The 13,163-nt window shown below is 39.3% G+C and overlaps 1 protein-coding gene across 4 annotated transcripts in view; it reads left to right on the top strand.

Annotated features, from left to right (window-relative positions):
• The first annotated feature begins 1,252 nt into the window (after positions 1-1,252).
• The window catches only part of LARS1 (leucyl-tRNA synthetase 1), a 75,249-nt gene continuing 63,338 nt past the window's right edge, over positions 1,253-13,163 (top strand). The window contains exons 1-4 of one of the 4 annotated variants that reach the window (XM_038530516.1): positions 1,255-1,432; positions 7,839-7,994; positions 9,953-10,071; positions 12,963-13,050. In XM_038530516.1, coding sequence (XP_038386444.1) covers positions 7,992-7,994; positions 9,953-10,071; positions 12,963-13,050 — 210 coding nt within the window. In that variant the 5' untranslated portion in view covers positions 1,255-1,432; positions 7,839-7,991. Of the gene's footprint in view, positions 1,433-7,838; positions 7,995-9,952; positions 10,072-12,962; positions 13,051-13,163 lie in introns of those variants that run through there. The other 3 variants (XM_038530517.1, XM_038530515.1, XM_038530518.1) reach the window with 3 other exon arrangements.

The raw sequence follows: 13,163 nt of genomic DNA, 5'->3' as shown, positions 1-13,163 counted from the left end.
CAGGAGAGTCACTGGTAGGTTCTCCATAGCCCAAGTTTCCTTGTTCGCATCTTTCATGCAACACATTTTATTGAGTCTATACCATGTGCTAGGCATCATTTGGTTATTATTTTTATTATTTTTAAAGATTTTATTCATTTATTCATGAGAGACACAGAGAGAGAGAGAGGCAGAGACACAGGCAGAGGGAGAAGCAGGCTCCATGCAGGGAGCCCGACGTGGGACTCAGTCCTGGGACTCCAGGATCACGCCCTGGGCCCAAGGCAGGGCCCTAATCATGGAGCCACCCAGGGATCCCCTCATTAGGATATTATTAAATTTTTATCTCAAAACTAGTTGTTGAAAATGTATACATATACATATATGATTTTAAATTCATTAAATTTATTAAACTTTTTATTTAAAAATTATTTTTTCTCCCCTCAGTCCTTTAGGAAGACACATTTCTGGGCTGGGTACCCCACCCGGAAAATGCGTTGTGGATGCTTTGTAAATATCCACTGAATTAATAAACAAATGCAGGTGAGAGCACCTAATCCGACCTCAGAAAGTAAAAGCCCGGATCGTTGCTTGTCAATACATCTTTCTTCCTATGACGTAAGTGTCCTACATGTGCACTGTCCGATGATACCGTAACCACCAGGCACACGGACCACCGAGCGCTTGGAAGGTGGCTAGTGCAATTCAGGAACTCAATTTTAAATTTTACTGAAATTTTAATTTAAACGTAAATAGCCACACGTGATTCGTGACTTCCTATGGGAGAGTTCAGCCTAGGGTGCTGGTACAGTTGAAATAGGGTGAGCGTGGCACTGCAACCCCGTAGGTTTCCTTAAAAACAGATTGTTAATAAATGGCTATAAAATGTCTGGATTCTGGGCTGTTGAATGCCACCGACAGCACTAAAAATCTGTGCACAGTCGCAAGCCATAATTAGCACCTCGGTCACTGAAGGCTAATAAACCTTGCATCCCCGCACGCCGACCGACACCCAACCCAGCGCCGCGGGGTGAAAAGGTTGAAGGTCGGGAAACTCCACCTCGGCAGGGGCGCGCACGCGGCAGCCTGATATCCCGAACAGCCTCACGGACTTTGTAGTTCAACCTTCCCGTGACATCACTACCTGTGTGTCACCACAGCGTGACCCATTGGGTCAGCTTCCGGTGGCCTGTTGCTCTCTGGGAATTGTAGTCAATGGGTGCCTGCTGGCCTTGGGCTCTAGCAGTCTGGAAACTACAATTCCCGGCGGGCTACGAGATGCACAAGGCAGTAGTTAGCAGGGAGTGGGCGATTGCCTCATCAGGTGTCGCGTGTGTGCCCTAGTGTCGTGGGAGGCCTGTCTGCCCCCCGGACGGAAGGGAGAGGTGGTGACCACTACTTTGAGAGGATAGCCGAGGTCACTGTCGTGGTTTGCAGACGCGGTGCCATGGCGGTGAGTTCTGGCGGGAGGAGAGTCCGCTCAGCCCGGCCCTAGAACCCGGCTGAACTGTCGGCTTTTGCCAGAATCCAGGGGCTCCATGTGGTAGTCGTTGTCCTGAAGGGAAAAACCCTATTTCAAAGGAAGGGACTGCCTTGACTCCCACGCTAACGGTGTGGGTGTTGTGAGGATGTGCTTTTTCTCGCCAGCTGTTGAGCTAGGAACGGGTATCTTTAACTTTACACCCTACTTAATGTAACGTGTCTTAGTTTCACGCAAGTGTCCAAAACCTATTTGGAGAGAAGGGAGTGGGTAAACCTTGTTCCTCCTCTTGAACAATTATGAGCACTTCCCGGTAAAAACACTCACAAATCTCTACACTCATGGTGTTTACATGTGTGTGTGAGAGAGTTACAGACTAAAATATTTGGTAAATATGTCAGTTGCCAGCGAGTGCTATGGAAAAAAAAAATAGAGCAGGAACGGGAGACTACTGATAGGGTTGCAGTTTTAAAAGGGCGATCAAGGGATCCCTGGGTGGCGCAGCGGTTTGGCGCCTGCCTTTGGCCCAGGGCGCGATCCTGGAGACCCGGGATCGAATCCCACGTCGGGCTCCCGGTGCATGGAGCCTGCTTCTCCCTCTGCCTGTGTCTCTGCCTCTCTCTCTCTCTGTGACTAACATAAATAAAAATAAATAAATAAATAAATAAATAAATAAAAGGGCGATCAAGAAAGGCTTTCCTCGGGATGGGATGAGCCTTGGGTGTTATATGCAACTGATGAATTCTTAAACTCTGCATCTGAAACTAATGATGTTGGCTAAGTGACTCTAAATAAAAAAAAAAAAAGGAAAAAGAAAGGCTTTGCTAAGAAGTTGGCGTTGTGGTAAAGAGAAGCAAGCCAGGCAGCCAAATGGACCAAAAGACTTGCAGGCAGAAGCAACAATGAGCTTACCAGACTGAGCCTCCAGGATGGACAATTCTTGAGGGATTTTATAAAGGAGAGCAAAGGAATGGGGTGATGGGAAGGTCAAAAGAGACTTTTTTCTTTTTTGAAAGATCGAAATTACACAATGCTTGTATGTCTACGGGAATTACCCCATAGAGAGGAAAAATTGATGTCCTGTTACTGAAGAGAGTAGAGGAGATAAGATCAGGTGCATCAGTGGAGGAGGGTCAAGCAGAACCACACTCGTCCAAGTAACAGGAAACTGAAGACAGACTATTGTACACATGCATGTGGGTAGGCAGACATGATGAGGGAGGTTGTAAACATTTTCTGTTCATTTCTGTTTCCTCATTGAATTAAGAGCCAAGATTGTCAGCTAAGAATAAGGACGGGAGAGGAAATGTTGGAGGCTTGAGGAGAGAGGCTTGTTTAGGACATTGCTGTCAGTAGAACTTCCTGTGATGAAGATGTTCTGTATTTGCACCAATTTGGTGCCACTCGCCACTTGGCGGCTATTGGGCACTTGAAACGTGGCTGGTGCAATGAAAGGACTGAATTTTACAATAACTTTAAAATTTAAAAAGTCACATGTGTCTAGCTCGTGGCTACTGTACTGGGCAGTATACACATTAAAGTTTGAGAAGCACTAGTCTAGAAGGAGTAAGTTAACTGAGTGGATTTCAGAAATTAGTATTGCTATGCATCTCTTGAACTTAGTGGACGTGAATTTAAATTGAGGCCAGTCAACGTGAATGGTTATCTCCCGCCACTTTCAGCTGCCTGGTGGAGGGAACAGAGCCGGTGCATAGGAGGGTTGGAGTTTTGGCAGGCAGGGATGGTGAAGAGAAAAGTGAAGGAGGATGGATTTAAGGAATGGAAATAAGGACTTGGGGTAGGAGGGGCCTAAGGATTAGTGAGAATAGGTCCTGATCAGTAGGTCCTGCTGGGGTTGAAGAATTACTGGAGCTGGAATTCTAGTAAAGACCAATAATATCAATAACTAACATTTCTTGTGTGTCATGCTTTATGTTTAGCATTTTATTTGAATTTTCTCATTGAGTCTTCACACTAATCTATTTGAGTTAGGCATAGCGCTTAACTAACAGGTCCGACTTCTCATAACTAGGACAGGATGAAAGTGGATTAGAACTCAAAGAGATTGACTCATTTCTCAGTCACTGTGCCATCCTACTTTCCAGGAAAAGACTTGCCTTCTGTGTCCTGGTCCAGGGCTTTTTCTTCTGTTCCCAGTTGCTCAGTGCCTCCCCATCAACCCCACTCTCCCATGGTGATATCCTTATCTGATGTAGCATTTGCAGATCTCTCTCTCTCTCTCTCCCTCCCTCCCCCTCCCTCCCTCCTCCCACCCCCCCCCTTTGGTGTTCATGGGAATGGGCTTTTCAGTTTGGAAGATTTTAATTCTCTCTCTCTCTCTCTTTTTTTTTTTTTTTAATTTTATTTATTTATTTATGAGAGACACACAGAAAGAGAGGCAGAGACACAGGCAGAGGGAGAAGCAGGCTCCATGCAAGGAGAAGCAGGCTCCATGCAAGGAGACCAACGTGGGACTCAATCCTGATCCCAGGTCCCCAGGATCACACCCTGGGCTGAAGACAGTGCTAAACCGCTGAGCCACCCAGGCTGCCCTGTTTGGAAGATTTTAATACATTTTTTCCATCTTTTTAAGTTTTATATAAGGAAAGTGGCAACATTTCTGGTAGATACAATTGTTTTACTTTATTCGCTTCTTGGCTTCTGAAAATGTTCATGTTTTACACTGTTGTGATACTGGACTGACATTAAAGTTAGTTTTATTGGAAGAATCCAATAAGAACTCTCTTTAGAAAGAACAAGTAACAATACAAATAAAATGTACTGATTATCTGTGCCATGCATTAATGTTTTATATAATTTTTATCAAAATAACCCTATAAAAATAGGTGCTATTATTATCCCCATTTTACTGATGTGGAAAATAAGGCATCACATCTAGCCAGAGGAGGAATTAGAATTCATTTGGTCCCATTCTGGAGCCCATTCTCTTAATCATCGTGCTATCCCCCGGTGTAAGCTAATTAGGAAATTTCTTTTGCAAACACCTCCCATAAGGAAACTTTTCTCTTTCCAAAGGAAATCTTAAAAATACTGAAGTGTGTAAGACAATGAACATGTGATAGCTTGAATATAATATTAGTTTTATTTTATAATTAGATTTATAAACACCAAACTAATTTTTTTCATATCAAAGTAGTATTTATTTTTTAGAGCTTTTGAAAGTTTTAATCTCTTCTAGTTATATATCAGACTTTTAGAGGGGATCTGGGGATGTGATATAATAAACATAATAGCCAACTTAGAAAATTATTGTTTTTAAACTTTCATTTGGAAAATTTAAATAGTGAACAAAACAGAGATAGTAATAGTATTAGGTACTTCCATCACTCAACTTCAGTAATTGATAGTTCAGGGCCATCTTGTTTTGTTTCATGTATCCCTCCCTTGTACCTTGTCCCTCCGCTCCTCAGGATTCATTTTAGGCAAGTTCCAGGTACCGTACATGTTTGTTTGATTGATTGATTGATTGATTGATTTTTAATTTATTTATGATAGTCACAGAGAGAGAGAGAGAGAGAGAGAGAGGCAGAGACATAGACAGAGGGAGAAGCAGACTCCATGCACCGGGAGCCCGACGTGGGATTCGATCCTGGGTCTCCAGGATCGCGCCCTGGGCCAAAGGCAGGCGCTAAACCGCTGAGCCACTCAGGGATCCCCCTGTTTGATATATTTTAATATAAAGTTTTTACATCAATACATAGTTTAGTAAGTTTTTTTTTAGTATAATGATAATTTCTCTTAAAACAGCCCCAATGCCATTTTCACACTTAATTAAAATCACGTGATGTCAGGATGTCTGTTTGTGGTATTGGTTGACATTGTGCATTTACCATGGGTCTAGCACTATGCTAAGTCCTTCATGTGTATTAACTTTTTTAATCCTCATGTGAATACTACAAGGTAGGCATAATTTTTATCCTCATTTTACAGATAGGTAGAAAAATGGAGGCTTAGACAGTTTAAGGAATTTGTCCAGGGTTTTACAGCTAGTAAGTGCTGGAGCTAGGAGATGGCCAGAATCCCAAGAGAAAGCAGAAAAAGAAGTCAGAAGATGAGGGTTTTGTCCAATTCGACCCTTTGGTGGCACAACAATCTCTGAGTTTCAGATTTATCATCTTTGAAATGATAGCTGTTGGTCTGCCCACTTCTTAGGGTTGTTGTTAAGATCAAAAAAGTTCTTGATCGTAAAAGTTTTTAGCTGCAGGATACTACGAGTATATGAAAGAGTTTGTTATCTAGTTTAATGGTTCTTGACTCATGATGATTTTGTACCCCTGAGACCATTTGATTTGGAGAGTGTTGGGATTGTCATAGCTAGAGGATGTGCTGCTGGCATCTAGTGGCTAGGAGTCAGAGATGCTTCTAAGCCTCTTACAATGGACAAGATGAAACAAAAAATTATTTAGCCTAAACCATCAGTAACTGCCAAAGTTTAGAAACTCTGATTTTGGCTAATAATAGCCTTTTAACTAATTATTATAACCAATTGTCTAGTTAAATACCCAGTACAAAAATTAAGGCTTACATTGATCAGGTTACTTCCCAACTTGTTATATAACAAGTTGATGCGGGGGCCAAAATCAGATTTCATTTCTTTTTAAGGTTTTATTTATTTATTCATAGAGAGAGAGGCAGAGGGAGAAGCAGGTTCCATGCAGGGAGCTCGACGTGGGACTCGATCCTGGGGCTTCAGGATCACACCCCGGGCTGCAGGCAGTGCCAAACCGCTGCGCCACCGGGGCTTCCCTCAGATTTTATTATAATTGACCTTTGATAGGGGCACCTGGGTGGCTCAGTGGTTGAGCATCTGCCTTAGGCTCAGGTTGTGATCCCGGGGTCCTGGGATTGAGTCCCACATTGGGTTCCCCACAGAGAGCCTGCTTCTCCCTCTGCCAATGTCTTTGCCTCTCTCTCTGTGTCTCTCATGAATAAATAAATACAATCTTTTAAAAAAAGAAAAACAAAAACAATTGATCTTTGATGTTTTGAGGAATGAGTTTTTTGAGAAACAGAAACATCAAAGAAGAGTTTTTGTGTATTTAGTGTGCTCAAAAACAATGAAAAGAAACATATAGTTCTAAGTAATTTGTGAAGACTTTGCTTTCATGTTCTTTGAAGTGGATGACATGGTCATTTTTAAGCCAAAAATATTTTTACTGTAACTTCTGTGTCTATGGCATTGGTATTTGGTGGTGAGATGACTATGAGAGATGTAAAATCTGCTGTCTGCCAGGAGTTCACAGCTCAACTGGGTAAATGTCTTAGGGATCATTTGGTTGTATGCAATGGAAGCCAGCTCAAGTTGATTAATGAGGAATTTAATAACGATACAGTGTGATTTCATATCACTCATGACCCAAGGGTAGGAAGTACAACTAGGCTTCATGAGCTAGGCTGTATTGGTATGAAGACAAGTAAATTAATGTAACACTTTATTAGATGTATTTACAATATATTAAACTTTTTTCTTCAGCCTTCAAATTTGTTTTTTATTTCTGATTTTAGAATACATTAAAATTATTTTTGTGAGCTCCAATAAGTATTGTGGGTCCAGGCACCGTGCCTACTCTATTTACCGATTAAGTCATCTGTTAGGTATTGTACAGGCTGGGTTTTTTAATTTTTTAATTTTAAGATTATATTTTTAAGTAATCTCTTTACCCAATGTAGGACTTTAATTCCCAACCCTGAGATCAAAAGTAGCATGCTCTGCTGGCTGAGCCAGCCAGGCGCCCTGGCGTGGTGCAGGCTGTTTCAAGGGCTGGGTAGGATTTTCTGCCCCAAACTCCTTTGCTAGAACACAGCTCCAATCTAACTGGGACTTCATCTAGAAGCATGAAAGAGTACATTTAACCAGCTCCGATGCACTACTTTAAATAAGACTGGGCTTTTGTTGTTGAGAAAGAAAAAGAAGGAACAGGTATTGTGTAGGCAACCCGCTGTCTCTGCCATAGCTTGTCTTTAGATGGTAGTGTTTGTGTATTAGTATTGAAAACTGGTTCACGTGTATAGAAATAGACTTGTAACTTAAAGGTTACCTGTTAAGAGGAGGGTTTGGTAGTAAGAAGGAGCACAGGAGCTGAGGGACTGAATGAAGGTGGTTAGCAGCAAAAATGGAAAGGAGTGAATAGATGAAAGCCCTTATTCTTCTCTGGAAGAGGAACTACCTTATGTAACCATACTTTTATGAAAATTCTTGGGAAAGAGTCCAAATTGCTTAGTACCTTGATTCAAATATGAATGTAGTTCTGCATTTTTCCAAATGTGCTAAGCTCCCTGTCTCACCTGAGCCTCTGTTCAATGTAATTTCTCTGTCCTCATGTCTCCCCAATCTCTGCCTTGCTCTCTCATCTTTCAGGTCTCAGCTAATCACCTGCATTGGTCATCAACAGGTTATGCTATGCCATCTTTAATATGTTCCTACCCACCAATATTACCTCTATGCCAGCACTAAACACAGAGTGGTGTCAATATCTGCCTGTCTTTCTCACAGGACTACTGAAGTTTGTTCATGGTAGGGACTGGTAACTTGCTTTTCATTATATCCTCAAGATATAGCTTATAGCAGGTTCTCAAAAAATGCCTGTTGAATATTTAAAGATTTTAAAAGAGAAGTGAATAATATATTACCCACTTTTGCATATTGTGGCCACAAAAAAAATGACAGATTAGGAACTCAACCACTGAGCCAACAAGGCACTAAATCTTAATCTTAATACTAATAGTTATTTTTATTGCATAATACATAAAGTATATTTAGGATAGTTATTGGAGCAATAGAGTTAAGGTTGGGATATTTTTGACTGCACAGAATTCCTCTTTGCAAAGTGCTCAAATTTGTGTAACCATTTAAAAAATAGCAAAGAATCCAACGTATCTGTGATATGAATAGAAAGCTTTACAAAATTTTTTATTTTATTTTATTTTTCTGTAAACCCTATGCCCATTATAGGGCTTGATCTCATGACCCTGAGATGAAGAGTCTCAGGGTCGTGAGTTTGTTCTACTGACTAAGTCAGCCAGATGCCCCAATTTTTTAAAAAAGTAATATAAAATATATGTGTAAATATATATTTAAGCTCTGTCCAATGTGGGACTTGAACTCATGACCCCATGATCAAAAGTGTATGCTCTACCAATTGAGCCAGCCAGGGACTCCATTGAAAAGCATTTTTTAACTTATTGGGTGAAAAGAGGAGGAGGCATGATTAAAGGAGACTGAATTGCAGGTGTTAGGGTACTTAGCAGGGGCTCCTGGCTAGCCCAGTGAGTGGAGTATGCAACTCTTAGTCTCAGGGTTGTAAGTCTGAGCCCCATGTTGGGTGTAGAGATTTCTTTTAAAAAAAAAGTATGAGTAGAACCCAGGTATTTCCTCATTTGAAAATGCTGCAGAATCTGGAAATGTTAGCATGTAGGAAGAGGAAGAAAATCTAATTTCAGTTCAAATAACTTTATACCAGAAAATAAAGTTTTAGAAACTAAAAGTAAATTTAAAAACAGAATTGGATTTGTATATTATTTGGTATCTAGCTTTCACAGTTGCCTTTTCTATTAGCATTCCATTCCACTCTAGCTTTGGTACACTTGCTCTTATAAGCTAATTTTTTTGTTTGTTTGTTTTCTTTTTCACAGAGCCACAGACTGAGAAAGAAGTGCTAATTCTTTTATTCAGAAAGATAGAATGATCATGGGTATTCTTTGCTTTCACTTTCAGTCATGAGTAGCTTACAGGATGATGGCAATGTTGCCATGTAGATCGGATATTACTAGAGACATGCTTGCTATTCTGTGTTTCATTTTAATTTCATATTAATAGTCTATTAATTATTTTGGAGAGAAGTTCATCAGTTTCCTTGAAAAAAAAAATAGACGACTAATCCTCCTTCAGCATCTTCCAACTAGGTGTTAACATCCATCTTTGGTGGGGATAATTGCAGCCTGGCCAGCAGGTTACTGCTCCATCCTGTACTTTTCTAAGAATTAATACATTTTAACTAAATGAGAACAGTATCTGTTTGACAGAAGTATCTGTTTTAGTCTGACTTTAAAACGTATTTATATATTTAAATAATTCATTAACTATCCTTTTAGGTTTAAAGTAGACAGATCATGATAGCCCTGATCTTTAATCATGTTTGTTTAAAATTTGAGATAACCACAGAAAAATTGCCTATCAGTAAACAGCTCGGTTTTGTTTGAACCCAGTTTAAAAAATATTTTTTTAAAACAAGCCTGTAGGGATCCCTGGGTGGTGCAGCGGTTTGGCGCCTGCCTTTCACCCAGGGTGCGATCCTGGAGACCGGGGATCGAATCCCATGTCGGGCTCCCGGTGCATGGAGCCTGCTTCTCCCTCTGCCTGTGTCTCTGCCTCTCTCTCTCTCTCTCTCTCTGTGTGTGACTATCATAAATAAATAAAACTTAAAAAAAAAATAAAACAAGCCTGTATAGATTATTCTCTTTTGTGTCTAATAGGAAAGAAAAGGAACAGCCAAAGTAGACTTTTTGAAGAAGATTGAGAAGGAAATCCAACAGAAATGGGCTACTGAGAAAGTATTTGAGGTTGATGCATCTAATTTAGAGAACCAGACTGGGTAAGTAATACTTTGTGAAGTTCAACACTTTGTGTTTCCGAAACTGTTGGCTACAGAAACCACTTTATGGAAAGGATAAGACAGATTGTATTTATAATGTCTGAAACAGGCTGAAGGAGTAACTTCTACTTTCTGCTTTTGAAATTAGGATCCTGTTTCCTTTTGGAATTCCTTTTTTTTTTTTTTTTTTTTTTTTAGTAGGCACGGGGCACCTGAGTGGCTGAGTGGTTCACTTGATTGTCTAACTCTTGATTTTGGCTCAGGTCATGATTCAAGGTTGTAAATTGGTCTCTACACTCAGCTTAGAGTTTGCTTACGGTTCTGTTTCTCTCTCTCCTCCTACCCCTCCCTCTGTGTTGTGTTTTCTCTCTCTCTCCCTCAAATAAATTAATAAATAAATGAAATCTTAGATTTCATTTATTTATTAATGAGAGACACACAGAGAGAGAGGCAGAGGCACAGGCAGAGGGAGAAGCAGCCTCCATACAGGGAGCCCATTGTGGGAATTGATCCCAGGACTCCAGGATCAAGCCCTGGGCCAAAGGGAGGCACTCAACTGCTGAGCCACCCAGGGATCCCCAATAAATAAAATCTTTAAATAAATAAGGTGAGCTCTGCTGATTGTGGGGCCTGAACTCACAACTCTGGATTCAAGAGTGATGAGCTCTACTGCCTGAGCCAGCGGTGCCCCTCCTAGAGAATTCTTTTTTTTTTTTTTTTCCCTCCTATAGAATTCTTAAAGGACTTTTTCTTTTTTTTTTTTTTTTTTTTTAAATTTTTATTTATTTATGATAGTCACACAGAGAGAGAGAGAGAGAGGCAGAGACACAGGCAGAGGGAGAAGCAGGCTCCATGCACCGGGAGCCCGACGTGGGATTCGATCCCGGGTCTCCAGGATCGGGCCCTGGGCCAAAGGCAGGCGCTAAACCGCTGCGCCACCCAGGGTTCCCTAAAGGACTTTTTCTACATAAGGTGTTTTTTTTTTTTTTTAACTAGTTTTTTTTTTTTTTTTTTTTTTTGTATTTAGACAAAGGAGAATGTTTTGAAGTTTTGTCTTTGCTGACTGATGAAATCATTGTATTAGAGATTCATATTATAGTGACACAAAATATAAATTTTAAAGGGTTTCTGTATTTGAAGGTCTTATTTCATAAGTACTGTATTGTCTTGATGTTAAGCATCAGTTATAAGACAGTCTACAGATAAGGATTATGATACTGGGAAAAACTAAAATAACTCCCCCCAAACAGTACTGTAATAAATATATGGGTCAATTATAAGATGCGTTTCGATTTCAGATATGTTGAAATGTAGAAAAATGTCTTCCTACAATGAAGAAATAGATTGACAACAATTATAGTAGTAGCTAATCTTGAAAAGTTTTTGTTCAGTATGCAAAGAAATTAGAAAATATGCCATTTTTAGCATGAATATTATCATTTAATCTTCCTAATAACCCTTTAAGATTACCAACATTTTTAAATTTTTATTTTTTTTTTTTAAGATTTTACTTATTCATGAGAGACACAGAGAGAAAGTCAGAGACATTGGCAGAGAGAGAAGCAGGCTCCCTATAGGGAGCCTGATGCAGAACTCAATCCCAGGACCCCGATTTGATCCAAAGGCAGATCCTTAAACACTGAGCCACTCAGGTACCCCAAGATTAGCAATATTTTTATCCCTGTGCTATAGATGAGGAGACTGAGGTACAGGGAGACTAACCAGTGCAGGGTTATATAGGTAGGAATCAACAGACTCTGGACTACTTGTCAGGACTTTCTGATTTCAAAAGTGTGTCCTCCTTTTCAGCAACATTCTAATGGTTTTTTTTTTTCTTTCTCTTTTCTTTTTCTTTTTTCAAAGAAAGTAAAAGTGTTGTTGTAATATAAAGTCTGATATTATACTTTGTAGTTTGAAGCTTTTGTTTGTTCTAGAATTTTAGCCAATTATAGGTAATTTAAAGTTATCAAGAATGAACTGAAAAAGCGTCTTTGTACAGTGAAAGAAAATGAACTGAAAAAACTTAGAAATGTAACATAGAGTGCTAAGTAATCTCTGTACCTATTGTGGGGCTCGAAATTACAACCCTAGGATCAAGAGTCCCTTGTTTCACTGACTGCGCCACCCAGGTACCCCAGTATATAATTTTTTAATAAAGCTGACAAGTGAGCAGAACTAAATGATACACTGTTTAAGGGCACAGATACATGTATAAGTGATTCAAAATCAAGAATATGACAAAAGTAAATTTTAAGATCCTTATCTCTGGTAGGAGAGGGTTGAGGAGCACATGAATAGCTTCAGTGGATTCATCAGTTGGATAGTGTGCCTACAGGTGTTCATTTTATTGTGCTTCATAACGGGTATGTATGTTACACATTTGATTCACAAGAAAAGAGGATATAATAAATTGAACAGCTTTAAAAAAGTGCTTTTAAACTTATTTTACCATGTATCTTATAATACTGAGGATATTTTATTTTACCTGACAGACTTGAATTGCTTTATATGTATCTAATGAAGGCAGATCTCATTTAATTACTAAAACATTAAATTAATCCAGTATCCTAAGAGTATTAAAATTATTTTTAGTAAATTATCTTTACTCAGCATTTTAGCTTATTAAACCTCTAGTATTTGCTACAAGGATATTTATTTCTTTAATATCTACCTATAAATATCTTATTCTTTCTAAATCAAAAGTAAGTTTCAATTTCAGAGGGCTTTTAATTTCCAGATCTATAAATTCAATTTTAAATGTCATTTTTTTAAGTAATAAAATTTAAGCAAGTTGTTTGTAGTACACATTACGTTCACTCCACCTCCCTACTCTAAAAGAAACTTAACATTTTCTTCTCTGTACTTTATTTTTTTACATGATTTTTTTTCAGCAAGGGCAAGTACTTTGTAACCTTCCCATATCCGTATATGAATGGGCGCCTTCATTTGGGACACACATTTTCTTTATCCAAATGTGAGGTAAAGTTTCCTGTGCTTAATATAATGGGATGGAGGGTCTTTGATAAATACTATTTTGAAGAAAATGGCATATATAGAATTTATTTCCTGTTAAGGGAACTTAGAATTCCTTA

The sequence above is a fragment of the Canis lupus genome, chromosome 2 (genome assembly GCF_011100685.1).
Source record: "Canis lupus familiaris isolate Mischka breed German Shepherd chromosome 2, alternate assembly UU_Cfam_GSD_1.0, whole genome shotgun sequence".
NCBI classification, from domain to species: domain Eukaryota; kingdom Metazoa; phylum Chordata; class Mammalia; order Carnivora; family Canidae; genus Canis; species Canis lupus.
This window is presented reverse-complemented; position numbering and strand designations above follow the sequence as displayed.